Source organism: Physeter macrocephalus, chromosome 11 (assembly GCF_002837175.3).
Source record: "Physeter macrocephalus isolate SW-GA chromosome 11, ASM283717v5, whole genome shotgun sequence".
NCBI lineage: Eukaryota > Metazoa > Chordata > Mammalia > Artiodactyla > Physeteridae > Physeter > Physeter macrocephalus.
In genome coordinates, this window is record NC_041224.1 from 94,372,636 (window position 1) to 94,390,201 (window position 17,566).

The 17,566-nt window shown below is 36.8% G+C and overlaps 1 protein-coding gene across 2 annotated transcripts in view; it reads right to left on the reverse strand.

Moving 5' to 3' along the window:
• Positions 1–17,566, reverse strand: part of GOLM2 (golgi membrane protein 2) — a 99,187-nt gene that overhangs the window by 30,428 nt on the left and 51,193 nt on the right. For both annotated transcript variants that reach the window (XM_024118266.3, XM_024118268.3), the window contains exons 7-8: positions 5,680–5,778; positions 4,569–4,739 (exon numbers count right to left, since the gene is read on the reverse strand). In XM_024118266.3, coding sequence (XP_023974034.1) covers positions 4,569–4,739; positions 5,680–5,778 — 270 coding nt within the window. The remainder of the gene's footprint in view (positions 1–4,568; positions 4,740–5,679; positions 5,779–17,566) is intronic.

Sequence of the window (17,566 nt, forward strand, 5' to 3'; positions counted from 1 at the left end):
TAAGAGAACAATTTGATTTACAATAACATAAAAAATAATTAAATGTTTAGGAATAAATTTAACCAAGGAGGCGTAAGACTTGTACACTGAAAATTACAAAAACTGCTGAAGAAAATTAAAGATACCCTAAATAAATGGAAAGACATCCCATCTTCATGGATTGGAAGACCTAATATTGTTCAAATGATAATACTCCCCAAAGCAATCTACAGATTTAATGTAATTCCTATTAAAATCCCAACTGCCGTATGCTAACACATATATATGGAATCTAAGAAAAAAAAATGTCATGAAGAGATTAGTGGTAGGACGGGAATAAAACACAGACCTACTAGAGCATGGACTTGAGGATATGGGGAGGGGGAAGGGTAAGCTGTGACGAAGTGAGAGAGTGGCATGGACATATATACACTACCAAATGTAAAATAGATAGCTAGTGGGAAGCAACCACATAGCACAGGGAGATCAGCTATGTGCTTTGTGACCACCTAGAGGGGTGGGATAGGGAGGTTTGTAAGGAGGTAGACACAAGAGGGAAGAGATATGGGAACGTATATGTATAACTGATTCACTTTGTTGTAAAGCAGAAACTAACACACCATTGTAAAATAGTTATACTCCAATAAAGATGTTAAAAAAAAATCCCAACTGTCTCTTTAGTAGAAATAGACAAGTAGATCCTAAAATTCACATGGAATTGTAAGAGATGCCAAACAGTCAAAATAATCTTATAAAGAAGGGCAAAGTTGGAAGACGCACACTTCCCAATTTCAAAACTTACTACAAAGTGACAGTAATCAAAACAGTGTGCTCCTGGCATCTGGTCTCAATGGAACAGAATTAAGAATCCAGAATAAACCCATACATGTGTGGTCAACTGATTTTCGACAAGGATACCAAGACTGTTCAATGGAGAAAGAAGGTGTCTTCAACAAATTGTGCTAAGACAACTGAATACCGATGCACAGAAGAACATAGTTGGATCCTTACCTCATACCGTATATGAATATTAACTTAAAATAGATCAACAACTTACATATAAGAGCTAAAACTATTATTGTTGTGACCATTGTGCAATGTACACAAACATTTAATCATCATGTTGTACACCTGAAACTAATATAATATTGTAAATCAATTATACCTCAAGTTAAAAAAAAGAGCAAAAACTATGAGGTTCTTAGAAGAAAACATGACCATTTTGATTTGGCAAAGGTTTCTTAGATATGGCACCAAAAGCATGAACAACAAAAGAAAAATAGATAAATTGGACTTCATCAAAATTAAAAACTTTGTGCATCATAGGACACTATCAGAGAGTGAAAAAACAAATGATAGAATGGGTAAAAATATTTGCATATCATACATCTGATGAGGGTCTAGTATTCAGAATATATAAATAATGCTTAAAACTCAACAGCAAAGACAAACAACTCAATTTTAAAATGGGCAAAGGACTAGAATATACATTTCTCTAAAGAAGATATACAAATGGCCAACAAGTACACGAAAAGATGCTCAATGTCATTAGTCATTAGGGAAATGCAAATGAAAATCACAATGAGATACCACTTCACAGGCGCTAGGATGGCAACAGTAAAAACAACAGGAACAGTGGAAAATACTGATAGTGTTGACAGGGATGTCGAGAAACTGGAACTCTCGTGCATTGCTGACGGAACCGTAAAATGGTGCAGCTGCTGTGGAAAATAGTTTGGCAGTTTCCTATAAAGCTAAACATAGAATTACCATATAATCCAGCAATTCTACATCTAGGTACACACTTAAAGAATTGAAAACAAGTGTTCAACAAAAGCTTGTAAATGAATGTTCATCGCAGCACTATTCACAATAGCCAAAAAGTGGAAACAATCCAAATGCCCATCTACAGATGAATGGATAAACAAAATGTATTCATACAATTGAATATTATCCAGCCATAAGAGGAATAAAGTACTGATACCTGCGACAACATGGCTGAACTTTGAAAACAGTATGCTAAGAAAAAGAAGCCAGACACAAAAGGCTACATATTGTATGATTCCATTTACATGAAATATCCAGGATTCCAGGTGAATCCATAGAGTCAGAAAATAGGTTAGTCATTGCCAAGGACTGTGGGTAGGAGAAAATGGGGAGTGACTGCTTAATGGGTACAGGGTTTTCTTCTGTAGTGATGAATACTTTCTGGAACTAGACAGTTGTAATGACTGCACAACATTATAAATGTACTAAATACCGCTGAATTGTGCACTTCGGTGAATTTTATATGTATTTTACCACAATTTTAAACTTGTTTTTAATTTCTAAAAAAATCACTTGCATGATATAATAAAGTCTCATATCACAAAAGGCAGAAGAGGAAACTGCAGTAAAGTTAATTTATCAAAGGTTAGCACCTGAATTATTGATAAAGATTTGACAGAAAGGTATAGGATCAATCTCCAAAGTTATCAGGCTCAGTGGTCAAAAGTGATGCACAGATTATATACCAAGATATAATTATAGTATAATTCCTCACATAAAAATGGACAGGCCACCAGAAAGTAAATGCCTATTAAAACACCCTTAAGGAATCATTATATTCTAAATGCCTTACAAAAGAGTTAAAAAGCAAATGTGGCCAGGCCTTAGGGAAATAAATAAATGTAAACATCTCTAATGACATTGTGAAACTGTTCTAGAGAACAATCTGACATTATGTATCAGGAGCTATAAAGTTAGTCAAGTACTTTGACCTAATAAATTCAGTTAGGGGACTACACTTTTAAAGGAATACCCAAAGTAGGAGAAGCAGGAAATAATTTGAAAAAAAAACGTATTCATTATCATGACATCTAACATAAGAAAATACGAAATAATTTAAATAATCAAAGAGTAGAGCTAAATGAACTATTATTATTGCCTAAACACAATGGAATATATGCATATGTCTACGTGTGTGTATATGTATATATGTATATTTTTAAATGACAACTACATAACTATTTGATAGATTCAAACGCATGTAAGAAATAATGCCAAAGTAAATCACAAAATAGTGCTCACATTGATTTCAACTCTATATGTACACTGAAAAGAATTTGGAGTAAGATTTTAAAACTCAATAGGCTCTTTTAAAAATAAATTGTAGGGAATTCCCTGGTGGTCCAGTGGTTAGGACTCCAGGCTTCCACTGCAGGGGGCATGGGTTTGATCCCTGGTTGGGGAACTAGGAACCCACATGCCACACGGCACAGCCAAAAAAAAAAAATTGTGGAAGGTAATAATTTCCTGGTGATCATTTTCCAATCACATTCTTTACCCAAAGACTGGCTAAAAAAAAGAGAGGTAAGACAACAATAACAATTTTTATAGAATAAACTATAAGTAGAAGAAAATCTTAAGTGATCATATTAAGATATTTTATCTTAGTAAGATTCTGACGTTACTATAAACCTCTTTTTTTGAGATAAAAGTTTTGAAGCCAACTCCCCAACAAGATTTGGAGGAAATGTTTTTTCACTGTATTTAAAATGTTAACCATATTCTTGTAAATAAAAACATTTTTTATATAATACTTCAGTCAAGATACATGGATATGCTTTAAAATGTCAAGGAAGGAAAGTAAATTAAATGTACACAAACTATATATTCATATAGATGCAGAAATATGAATAACTGTCATAAGACCAATTTAAAAATGTAACACTGTGCAGTTATCACAGTACAAACAACCTGTGTACAAGTAAATGCCTAAACACTGCTCTGAAGAGTTGTTGCCATAGAAGCCATCATTAAAAGTAAACAAAAGAAAACTAGAGGTTTCAGACATTCTGTCTATTCAGAAGTTGAAGGGAAGAAGCCTTAAAAAGCAGAAGCAGTGAAAAGTACAGTTTAAGAGAGCTGGTCTAAGAGCCACTGTCCTGTCCCCAATTGTGTCTACTACCGGAATTTTTTCTTATACATCTTGAAAATCTACCAATTAGAAAATTATGCAGATTAACAGGTATTGTCCATTTATCATAATCAATACCTCTGAAACAATTAAGCAGTCAAACATTATTATACAGTACTATGAATTTGTTCAATTTCTTTCACTTCTAACGCCTAAATGAAGCAAATTGCAATTGGAGGGAATGGAAAAGGAAACAGCATTGAACTTTCTACCATGGCAGTCTTTATTTCTTCCAGAACTCATTTTTCAAAACTCTTTATCTTCCCTCCTTTCTAATCAAAGTTTTCATATATTAGCCTAACAAAATATATCTTCTCTCACTTCTCAGAAAATTTTATATCCATAAGAACTAACAGCATTTAAAAAAATCAACTCACCTGAAATTTATTTTTTAACACTGGAGAACAAGAGAAGTTTTTGAAAGTGTTCTTTAAAATATCTCTATCTATTTAAAACCTACTTTTCTTTTAAATTTTACAACCGTCATACTTTCTCTTTATATGTATATAACTTTCACTATACATCCATTAGTTAGAGATTATAATAATGAAGACCTTAATCCAGACTTGTAAATAAATATATTATATTTAAAGAAATCTTTTCAGCATAATATTCATCAACTGATTCTTACTTTGCTTCAATTTATGGAGATCACCGGCTCGATCCTTGGTAGCCTGCTTTAGAATATCTGCTTGAATTCTGGGTTCACTCTCCAAGTTAGGGCCTGGAATTAAATGTTGAAGAGGATTGGAAGGGTTCTGTTTTGAAGTTCTGGGGTTTCCATTGTGGTTTACATGAGAATCTATGGCATAAAAACATCAAATTAAGGTCATATTTTGCAGAAGAATTTCATAAGACCTACTTGAGAAAAGGTAAGACACACTGTTATCTGATACTGGGTAGTCAGGTAGCTTTTTTTTAGAGCTTTATTTTATTTCTTTAATCAAATCTTATAACCAATGTGATTTTAGTTGTGTGAAGTTTACTAATCATTCCCAGGTGGGTATCTTTAGTATTGATTATAAACCTATACATCAATGGAATATATATCAATAGTAGAAACCCAAAGATTAAAATGGCAGTGATACCTGTAACTTTTCTTCCCTCCAAATTCTATATTGCTATCAGAAATCTCCAAAATCCAATAAGGCTTTTAGAATTTCTAATCTCGAAGTCATTTTCATCTACACAGTGACACAACTGTTAACTCTTGATTCTTTCTTATTAGCATCTCCTGGATATAACTTTTCTTTCCCCCACCTCCCTTTTTAACTCATCAAAGCCTCAATTTAGATCTCTATTACAATTAATTTTAATCATATCAATTCTCATTTTAGGGGAACATTTCTGTAAATTTGAGTAGGTATTCAGTAGAAAATACACAGATAAGTGCAGAGTAGGGAGTTTAATACAGGCGGATCTCATTTTATAGAAGGCCTCTGTGAGATAAACTTGAACACATTTTGGAGAAGGTAAATACATATATACTGGTAGTGATGAAAGGGAACGTAGTCCAGAGTGGCAGAACAAATAATTCTTCCACTCTTAATAGTGCATTAGACAAAGTTCATTTTGTAATGATTTCTCCCTGAGCTTTTATCAGTCATTTGATAATATACAAAGTTAACTAGAATAATGAATGATACTTCACTGTGCTGCTAAATGACGTTTTATTCACTATGTAACAATACCTGACCAGAAAATTGATTTTCAAATGGAATTTTAAGAATAAGACTTCATACCTGGAACCATATTTGGGGAGAGAGGTTGTCCAGTTGGAAGATGGGAGATTACTTGATGACTTTCATATTGAGAAAAGGAAACAGGGGGTTTCTTTAAAGCTAAAAGAAAAAAACAGATCCATATTATTCCCCGTGATATTATGGTTTCTAAATACCAACCACCATGAATCTGTTTACATTGCACTAATCCTATGATGCTTACTCTAATTTTGTAATCCTTATAGTTGGTATGTTAACTAATTAATTTATGGTTACTAATTGATACATTGCACCATCCATCACAGATTTTGATGATCAATAAATCTGATCAGAATATAAGATAGGAATTCTGTCTTGTTCATCACTATATCCCCAATACCTAGAATAGTGCCTGGCATATAACAGGAGCTCAACTAAAATTTGATGAATGAATAAATAAATGAATCTCTTCAGATACAGTGAGACCTTTTTATATGGATAGTATAAATAAAAATTGACATTTATAGATTAGGCAAAGCTATGAGAATATGCTACTCTAAGTTGCTCAGATTTTAAATAAAAACTAAATATGATTGATTCAACAAGTTCAGATTTTATTTTTGAAAAGGGAATTTTAAAGTTTTGTACAAAAAGCTTTACTAGCCAAGATGTACTTACTTAGAGTTGGGACTTTCTTCTCCCTTAAGAAATAAAGGCAATAGGGAAAGAGATCATTTTTCACTCACTCCACTGCAACCTTGGGCAGCTTAATGTGACAGAAAGGCAGAGAGCAAGAAGGAAACTAGAGAGAAGGCAAACAGATAAAGAGAAAAAAAATAGAGAGCCCATCTATAAGATATGGTTAGTGGCACATTTTATTCTTCTAAAACTTTGGTGTGGCAAACACGATCCTTGTGACCCCATTTCATTATATTTTTCCTAGGCACAGAGGAAGATCAGCCTTCCTTACTTTATGTGCCACAAAACTGGGTTCTAACCATAAGAATGTAAGTGAAACAGAATGAGCCACTGCCAACTATGCCAATAAAATCTTCTGTGCAAATCACCTATAATCTCTCTTCCCTTCTGTCACAAATTAGGAGGCTACATATGAAGATGGTGGCATCAAATAATGGAAGAGGACACTGCTTAGAGAGAGCTGCAAAGAGAATCATGCAACCTGCATCAGTCTGTAATGTGAACAATAAATGAAACTTTATTGCTTTAAGCAATTGCAATTTGGGGATTATTTGTTAATACATAACAGCCTCATCAGCCCTAACTAGTATACTTGGGTTATTTTTATAATCCTCAAAGTTTATTTCGGTGACTGTATTTCATTTATTATTATATAGATTTCTAAACTTAAGGACCCAAGAAGTTTAAAATTCACTCTAAGAAAGCAATCCATTCAAATTTACAGGAAGTTGAGGTTTTCTATATCTTACTGTGTTCCCCCATTTCCTTGTTCGTATTGCCAGCTACAATGCCCAACACCCACCACTGCACATAAGACAGCTAAATAACAACAATCAGCTAACATCTTTAAAGAGCAGTACTTTCCCAGGTTTAACACCATTTTGATTTGCTAACAGACTCTGAGGACAACTAAGCATCTGGTAGATATACTGGAAAGAGAAGCCAGTCACAATGTACAAACTTGTGGATCACTGTTGGACCCTAGCTGGCTCCAGTGCTACATAAACCAAAAGACAAGAGAGAGTACTTTCAATACTAAACAAGAAGTGATCATACATGTTCTCAGCTTTATTTAATAATGCCTCCTGCCCAAGAACAAGGTGACTATTCAGAGGCAAAGCTATGAAGATTTAGATAGGTAGAAAAAGCTGGATTAAAAAGAGCCTTTATATACGAGTTCGATCCCTGGTTGGGCAACTAAGATCCTACATGCCAGGTGGTGCAGCCAAAAAAAAAAAAGAAGGAGCCTTTATAAAACATCCAGAGGAGTTTAGAACTGATATACAGGCATATGATATTGCAGGTTCAGTTCTAGACCACTGCAATAAAGTGTATATCATGATAAAGCGAGTTGCATGCATTTTTTTGGTTTCCCAGTGCATATAAAAGTTACGTTTACACTATACAGTAGTCTATTAAGTGTACAGTAGAATTATGTCTAAAAAACCAATGTATACACAACTTAATTTAAAAATACTTCATTGTTAAAAAATACTAAACATTACCTGAGCCTTTAGCAAGTCGTAATCTTTTTGCTGGTGGAAGGTTTGAAATATTGCAAGAATTACCGAAATGTGACACAGAGACAATGAAAAGAGCAAATGTTGTTGGGTAAATGGCACTGATAGATTTGCTTGACACAGGATTGCCACAAACCTTCAATTTGTAAAAAACACGATCTGTGAAGTACTGTAAAGCTAAGCACAATAAAACACGGCGTGTCTGTAGTAGAAACTATACAGTCAGCCTTGACATCCATGGGACACTGGTTCCAGGACACCCGACCCCACCCCCATGCTCAAGTCCCTTAGTCAGTCCTCCTTATCCATGGTTCTGCATCTGAGGATTCAAATAACCACGGAGTGCAAATATAGTATACAATCTGAGGCTGGTTGAATCCACCAAGGAGGAACCTGAGGACGTGACTGTGGTAATATGGAGCCTTATAAGTTTGACGTGAATTACTACATTTCTGTAAAAATTTAGAAAAATAGAGAACCAGAAAAAAATTTAAAATGAGCTGTAATTTCACCACTTAAAGATAACCACTGCACCATTTCAAGATTAGCGGTTTTGTTTGTTTTTTTTCTGTACATTACACCATATATCTTAAACAAAATTAGGATACCATCATATATACTATTTTACAATCTGATTTTTTTATTTAATATTTTGTATACATTTTTCTATGTCATCCCATTTTCTTCTATAACATTCCTAAATGGTAGTACTGAATCAAAACTTCCAACTTACTAGGTTTGGCTAGAAAGATCTGGGTAAAGAATTGCCACAAGGACTTTAGAGTGCCATAAACTGCATCAGCTAAGCTAGATGGTGGATAGACTTTTACTACTTAGGAAAAAGTAATGTGTGTTCTGTAAACACTTTGGTTTCTATGCTTTCACTGTGACTTTTTTGTTTATTTTCCTAGAAAAGTTCCTTTGAAAAAAACTCCAGCCTTTTTTTTTTGTTGAACTAAGGGGAGAGGTGATTTATTTATATCCAGGACAAGACAGAGGCTTTCCCAGGAGCCAGAATTAATAGTTACAGTTAGTGGTACCAAAACAAATGAAGATCCGGAAAATTACTAGTGGACTTGGACACAAACTAAGACTGCTAATCTTGCTCTCCAATTTTGGATAGGATTCTTCAGACTTTTTTTCTATACACATACAAGTATTAATTTTTCCTCCACAAAAATGAGATTATATTGTACGTGTTTCCTTGTAACCTGCTTTTTTCATTAAAAAAATCATAGGTATATTGGGAATTCCCTGGCAGCCCAGTGGTTAGGACTCTGCACTTTCATTGCCGAGGGCCCAGGTTCAATCCCTGGTTGGGGAACTAAGATCCCACAAGCCACATGGTGCGGCCAAAAAAAAAAAAAAAAAAAAAAAATCATAGATATATGTATATGTTAATAAAAACAGCTCAACACTATCTTTTTTAATGACTACATATCACATTTATGGATAGAACACATTTAATGAACTAATAAGCTTACCTATAACATTTATATGGTTTTCAATTTATCATTATAAATAATTTTATGGTGAGCATTTTTGTAACTACATGATAGAGTGAATTCTCAGGGAAGTACTAAACACTAGGTCAATGACTATGTGTACTTCTTAAACAAATTAAGAGAAACTAAATAAATGTGAGCTCAAAGACAACTGAAGTCTGGGAAAGAATGAGACACTGAAAAGAATGCAAACAATTATGTATGATATTAAAGTTATGATTTGTGATATATTTTACTCAGGTCCTCTCCATTGACGACCATTGAGAGCCAGGGGAAAACATACAAGTCAACAGAGAATAGCATGCTGCTATCAGATAATATCATTAATAACGAGGCTGTTAAAATATATATCATTGATAAAGCCATTATTAAGGAAAATTACCAAACATAAAATGGTAAAACCTATTTAACATAAAGACAAAATACCGGATACATTAGAGCACATAGCTTTTATCCTACCACTATGATACTGGGTTTTGTCTTTTTTATAAAGGAGAGCTATCAAATTTGGAAATTCAATCTTTCAGCTATACTTATTAAGTGCGCACTATATGCTAAGCACTGTTCTAAAAAGCTGGAGATTCAGCAGTGGACAAAACAGACCAAGTTATATAACAACAAGTAAATTAAAAAGTATATACATGGGGTGACCCAACACTGGAGCCTGCCTGGGCTCTTTGGTGGGGCTGGTGGCAGACTCTGGGAGGGCTCACGCCAGGGGGTGCTTCCCAGAACTTCTGCTGCCAGTTTCCTTGTCCTCACGGTGAGCCACGGCCACCCCCCACCTCTGCAGGAGACCCTCCAACACTAGCAGATTCCACATATAAGCGATATATGATATTTGTCTCTCCGTGCCTGAGTTGCTTCACTTAGTATGAGAGTCTCCGGGTCCATCCATGTTACTGCAAATGGTATTATTTCTTTCTTTTTAATGGCTGAATAATATTCCATTGGTATGTACCGCATCTTCTTTGTCCATTTGTCTGTCAGTGGACATTTGGGTTGCTTCCATGTCTCGGCTATTGTGAACGGCGCTGCAGTGAACACTGGGGTGCATGTATCCTTTCGAACCATGTTTTTCTCTGGGTGTGTGCCCAGGAGTGGGATTGTTGGATCGTATGGTAGCTCTAGTTTTGGTTTTTGGGGGAACCTCCATACTGTTCTCTGTACTGGCTGTACCAATTTACATTCCCACCAACAGCATAGGAGGGTTCCCTTTTCTCCACACCTTCTCCAGTCTTTGTTGTTTGTAGACTTTTTGATGATGGCCGTTCTGACCGGTGTGGGGTGATACCTCATTGTCATTTTGATTTGCATTTCTCTAATGATTGGTGATGTTGAGCATCTTTTCATGTTAAAGGCAATATATTTTTAACTATATTCACCAGATCCAATCAGCCCCTGATTTATTTCTATTGTATTAAAATGCTACTTTAGGGGCTTCCCTGGTGGCGCAGTGATTGCGCGTCCGCCTGTCGATGCAGGGGAACCGGGCTCGCGCCCCGGTCTGGGAAGATCCCACATGCCGCGGAGCGGCTGGGCCCGTGAGCCATGGCCGCTGAGCCTGCGCGTCCGGAGCCTGTGCTCTGCAACGGGAGAGGCCACAGCAGAGGAAGGCCCGCATACCACAAAAAAAAAAAAAAAAAAAAAAAAAAAAAAAAAAAAATGCTACTTTACACCTGAAACTAATATAATATTGTAAATCAACCACACTTCAATAAATAAATAAATTAATTAAATGCTACTTTAAAAAAAAGTATGTACAGAATATAATATAAATGTCAGAGTGAAAATGTTATGCATAAAGTAAAACAGGGACGTGTGATAGAGAGTAGTGGGACATTCTATTTTAGTTGGTTGGTCAGGGGAGGCATTTCTGAAGAAGACATATTTGAGCAGAGGTATGAATGAAACGTGGAGGAAGACTATTCAGGCAGAGACCAGTAAGTACAAAGGCCTTGAGACAGGAACATGCACAGCATATCTGAGGAAATGCAAAGAAAGCAGTGAGGGGAAAGCATAGAAATGAAGTCAGAGAGGAGAGAAGGGGCCATATTAGAGACAACGAACAATAAAAAATGTTAGGATAGGTAGTTAGGGGGCTGAGGGCTGGTACTAAATTGATAATTCCAAAGGAAGCAGTAATAGTACTAATTATAATAATAGTAGCTCCCACTTTCTGAATACTTAGTATGAATTAGGCAATAATCTCATGTCACTCTCAAATCTATCTGAGATAGATATGCCCTTTCACAGATGAGGAACTGAAACTCATAACAGTAGAGATGAGACATACCTCTCACTTGACTTAAAAATTCAAAGTAGTCATTTCTGGAGAACCTGGCTGATATGCTTACAAAAGGTAATAGGAAGTTTAGGGTTAATCCTCCTCAACTTCTCTATTAGCCCTCAGCTGCAGCCTTTACCCTGAGAACCAAAAAAGAAGTATCCTTGCCTTTCACTCTCATTTTCTTATTTCAGTGACAGCTACAATCTTTAAAATGTTCACATTCCTAGTTTTCTGCCTTACAGGGCTTCACAATCCAGTGCCTGTGACGATGGAGGAGGAATATGGCATTAGTAAACAGTGGTGCTCAAATCTGGCAACACTTCAGTTTTACAGATACCACCCTGGACATACTGAACATCGGGATGGTACCTAGGTATCTGTATTTATTAAAAGCTCCAAAGGTGGTTGTTGCACAGCTAAGAAAATAAAAGATAGAATAAAAAGCATGGGCTTTAGAGTTAGACCAGGGCTCAAATCATGGCTCTGTAATTTATTAACTGTAAGACTTTAGTGCCTAATTTCTTGAAGCCTCAGTCTTCATCTGAAAAACAGGGATAATGCCATCTGCCCTGCATGATCAATGTGGGGAATAAGTGAGAATATTTGCTAACAGATTATGATAGATGCCTAGAAAATAGTAGGTGTTCAACATATACTAAGTATTTAGAGTTGTCAAAGTTAAGCATTTATCACTAAAATGAAAAAAAAATCCAAGATTCAGGTTGAGGAAACAAAAACATTTAAATGTAAAACTACCAGCCCTAACCAATTTATTGAGCCTCCTGATTACAGTTTGCTCACACTTAGGAATCCTGATGACTGTTTACTTATAGTAATGTTTCTGGAAGTTCACGAAACTCTGATCAGTGTTTACCCATTAAAATAGTAATCATTCAGAAGCATGAACACTCAATACAAAACAATGATGTAACATTCTTATGTTATTTTGTTCTGCATACATAAACAGATGTAACATGCTTGTAACTGCTCAAATATTGACCAGTGGAGCCATCTCAGCCCTCTAAGAAATACAGGTACATGTCTATAGAGACTATTAAAATGATGTTCTCATATGGCTCCTAAGACCTGGTCTGTGAACTGAAATTCCTTCATACTTAAAAATCCATTTATATAATTTAAAAAGAATAACAGGGACTTCCAATGCTAGCCATGACATAATAACCAGTACTGGACTTACCCTCTCTCACATCCTAAACAATTTTTAATATGGACAAAGTAGATAAAGCACTGGACAACCAGAGTACAAGACCAATTCTTGAAAGAAGCGATATACATGAGATGAACAGTCTCAGTGAGCAGAGGAAGCAGATTGGGCTGCTGAGGTGGCTGGAACTTGTAGGACAGAATACTATAGAAAAAGGAGCTGTGTGAAATGGGGGACAGAAATCTGCATGGATAGTCCCCTTGGGTCTCTGGCCAAGACCTGGGCTGTGTATACATAGGGTGAGACTCTATGGGGCCTAATACACAGCACCTGCTGCAGGGCTGAGAGCTGAACAAAAAAAACAGAGGTCATGTAGCACTTGGAGACGACTGGATCTCTGGCCCACAGTACAGAATCTTCACTGAGCATCTTGGGCATTCAAATGAAATGCTAAAAGTCTACTTTAAAAGAAGGGGGCTTCCCTGGTGGCGCAGTGGTTGCGCGTCCGCCTGCCGATGCAGAGGAACCAGGTTCGCGCCCCGGTCTGGGAGGATCCCACATGCCGCGGAGCGGCTGGGCCCGTGAGCCATGGCAGAGGCCACAGCAGAGGAAGGCCCGCATACTACAAAAAAAAAAAAAAAAAAAAAAAAAGAAGGGATCACACCTTAGAGTTAAGGGCCATGTCCTCAGAATAAGAACAAAATCAACACTGACCTGCCCAAACAAAGCATAAAACCAAGCCTAACAGAATCAAGAAGATCCATCAGTAATTTAACTGCCTGCAAGAAAAAAACTCAGCACCCTTTAAAAGAAGACAACAAAATCCATTCATACAGTACACGATAAAGTTACTAAGCATATAAAGAAATAGGCAATACCACCCATAATCAAGAAAAAAAGCAATCAACAGAAACAGACTCAAAAATGATCCATTTGTATAAACTAGCAAACAAGGACGGGTAAACAACTGTTTTACACACATAAACACACACACACACAAAGATTTAAAGGGAAAGATAGGGATATCCAACAGAGAAGTGGAAACTAAAACAAGAACCAAATGGAAATTCTAGAGCTGAAAATACATCTGAAATGAAAACTACACTAGATGGGTTCTGAATAGCAGTCTAAACACTGCAGAAAAATGGGTCAATGAACTTGAAGACAAATCAAAGACATTAAAAAAATTAAAAGAGAAAAATTATTGTAAAAAAATGAACAAAAACTTCAGTGACGTGGGACAGTATCAAGCAGTTTGCAATGCATGTACTTTGAGTCTTAGGAAAAAAATAGGGCAGAAAAATTTCTAAATAATATTCGAATTTGAATAAAGGCTGAAAATTCACCAAATTCGGTGAAAAATATCACCCCCCAGATTAAATAACCTCAGGGAATTCCAAGCAGGATAAGTACAAAGAAAAATGAGACTAAGGTACACCTTAGTCAAACTGATAAATATGAAAGCTAAAGAGAAAAATTTTAAAGCAGTTAGAGAAAACAAATACACACTAATACAAAAGCACAACAAAAAGAATAACAGTTGACTTAGAATCACTGTTGGCTAGAAGGCAGTGGAATTGTGTCTTTAAAGTGCTAAAAGAAAAAAAACAACAACCATACTTCTATATCCAGTAAAAATATCCCTCAAAATGAGTATGAAATAAAAATGTTTTCAGATAAACAAGAGTTGGAAAAATTGTTGCTAGAAGACCTGCATTTCAAGAAATGCTAAAGGAAGTTCCTCAAGCTGAAGGGAAAATGATAATCAAGATAGAAATTAGAATCCATGGGAAGGAATAATGAGCACTGTTTAAGTGGTAAGTATGTGGTAAATATGAGACCATAATATTTTCTTCTCCCATTTTCTTAAAAGGTTTGTTTTTAGAAATTAATTTATTTATAATTTTGGCTGCCTTAGGTCTTTGTTGCTGTGCACAGGCTTTTCTCTAGTTGGAGCGAGTGGGGGCTACTCTTCGTCGCGGTGCACGGGTTTCTCATTGCGGTAGCTTCTCTTGTGGCAGAGCACGGGCTCTAGGCACGCGGGCTTCAGTAGTTGTGGCTCGCGGGCTCTAGAGCACAGGCCCAGTAGTTGTGGAGCACTTAGTTGTGGGCTTAGTTGCTCCGCGGCATGTGGGATCTTCCCGGACCAGGGCTTGAACCCACGTCCCCTGCATTGGCAGGCAGATTCTTAACCACTGCACCACCAGGGAAGCCCTGAAAAGGTTTTTTAAACCAAAGTAATAATGAAAACACTGGGATTTTTAACATATAGAAATATCATATAATGATAACAACCACACAAAGAATGAGGCAAAGTAAATGGAATTATATCTCTGTAAAGTTCTAACATTTTACATGAAGTAGTACAATACTATTTCTAAGTATACCATGACGTATAGGATGCATATAGTAATCCCTAGAATAACCACTAAAACACAATACTTTAGAAGTATAGTTTTTAAAAAGAGAGAAACAGGCACCAATTAATCCCTCAAACTCACTGAGTCCTATTCTATTCTATTCTCCCTAGATGATACTTACTGGTTCAAGGCTATTTTGATTCCTTTTTTCTTAATTGTAGCCAATATAAATTGTGGCCCCATAAAATATGACAGTGAAAGAAATGTCTTTCAATTATAAACCAAATGTATCATTAGAAGTTTATGTAATTATGTACCTTTAGTAGCAGTTTCCAGGAATATGTACAATTTGATATTGTACTAGTATTTTTCCCCTACAACAACAATAAAAAATGCCCAATTTTACCTGATTTGTTTCTTCTATAACAGGGATCTTTGAAAACTTTTTCTTACAGGGCTAGACAGTGAATATTTTAAGCTTGTAGTCCATACTTAACTCTGCTGTTCTGGCACAAAAGCAGTCATTGACAATACACAGCAAATGAGCATGGTAATGTTTCAGTAAAACTATTTATTAAAACAGGCAACCAAGCTGTAGTTTGCCAATTTCTGTTTTACAAGATGCCGAAAAGTCTACTTACAATGATTTAATTTGTTTAAATATTTTAATGCATTTTTATTATTTTTTTTTCTTTTTTTTTAACATCTTTATTGGAGTATAACTGTTTTACAATAGTGTGTTAGTTTCTCCTTTACAACAAAGTGAATCAGTTATACATATACATATGTTCCCATATCTCTTCCCTCTTGCATCTCCCTCCCTCCCACCCTCCCTATCCCACCCCTCTCGGTGGTCACAAAGCACAAGGTGATCTCCCTGTGCTATGCGGCAGCTTCCCACTAGCTATCTAATTTACATTTGGTAGTGCATATATGTCCCTGCCACTCTCTCACTTCATCACAGCTTACCCTTCCCCCTCCCCACGTCCTCAAGTCCATGCTCTAGTAGGTCTGTGTTTTATTCCCATCCTACCACTAATCTCTTCATGACATTTTTTTTCTTAGATTACATATATATGTGTTAGCATACGGTATTTGTTTTTCTCCTTCTGACTTACTTCACTCTGTATGACAGACTCCAGGTCTATCCACCTCATTACAAATAACTCAGTTTCATTTCTTTTTATGGCTGAGTAATATTCCATTGTATATATGTGCCACATCTTCTTTATCCATTCATCTGTTGATGGACACTTAGGTTGCTTCCATGCCGTGACTGTCTTTAAATAAAAACCATTATTTCTCCTACTGGTTCCTTGGCTGCTGCTTCTGTTGTACAGATCTTCCTCAACTTACCATGGGGTTACGTCCCAGTAAACCCATGGTAAGTTGAAAATATCATAAATTGAAAATGCATTTAATACACCTGACGTGTCAAACATCACTGCTTAGCTTCACCTACATTCAGTGCACTCAGAACACCTAGGTTAGCCTATAGTTGGGCAAAATCATCTAATGCAAGGACTATTTTTTAATAAAGTGCTGACCATCTCGTGTAATTTATTGACTACTGTACTGACAAGCAGAGTGCTTGTCTGGGTCCGTGGTGGTTGCATCTATCCGCTGTCTCCTGGTGTGGTCGCGTGGCTGGTGGGGAGCTGGGGCTTTGCCACCCAGCATCAGGAGGAAGTGTCTTTCCCCATACGGTGGGCCCGAGGAAAGCTCAAAATTCAAAAGTCGAAGTAGTTTCTACTGAATGCGTATTGCTTTCGCATTACTGTAAAGTTAAAAAATCCTAAGTTGATTTTCTTACTCGTGAAAAGTATATTCAGTCACTCGGTAATACTGATTTCCGTTCAAGAACGCTATAGTCGAGTTGGAGAGAAAAGATGAACACACAGGAGGAGAGGCAAAGAATTTCCCCCTGAAAACTGGTTGGTATAGCGTGCTCTAGGATCTCAGAGGGAAAAGAATCAACAGAGGGTAGTCCTGGAGGGCTTTACGGAGGAGGTGGGAATTGAGCTTGTTCTTAGCGGATGGTTAGTATTGGAGCAGCTGGAGAGAACAGAGAGAGAGGGAAGGCGTTGAAGATGTGGAACAAGACGGATAAAGCGTGGAGGTGAGCAGAGAGCTGCGTGCTTGTCCCAGCCAATCCTGATGAACTCAAGTGATTAGTTCAGAACCGCTCCCGTGGGGGTGTCATCTCCATCCTCAAGGACCCCAGGAGTGGAGGCAGAGGACAGGTGGCGAGGAACGAGCGCAGCCCTGGGCCACGGGGAAGGTTCACCCACTGCACCCGGATGCCGAGGGGGAGGGGCTCCGAGGAGGGAGGGATGCTCAGGCGGGGACAGCGCTGCACAGATGCAGGGAATGGGGGGCGGGGCTGGGGG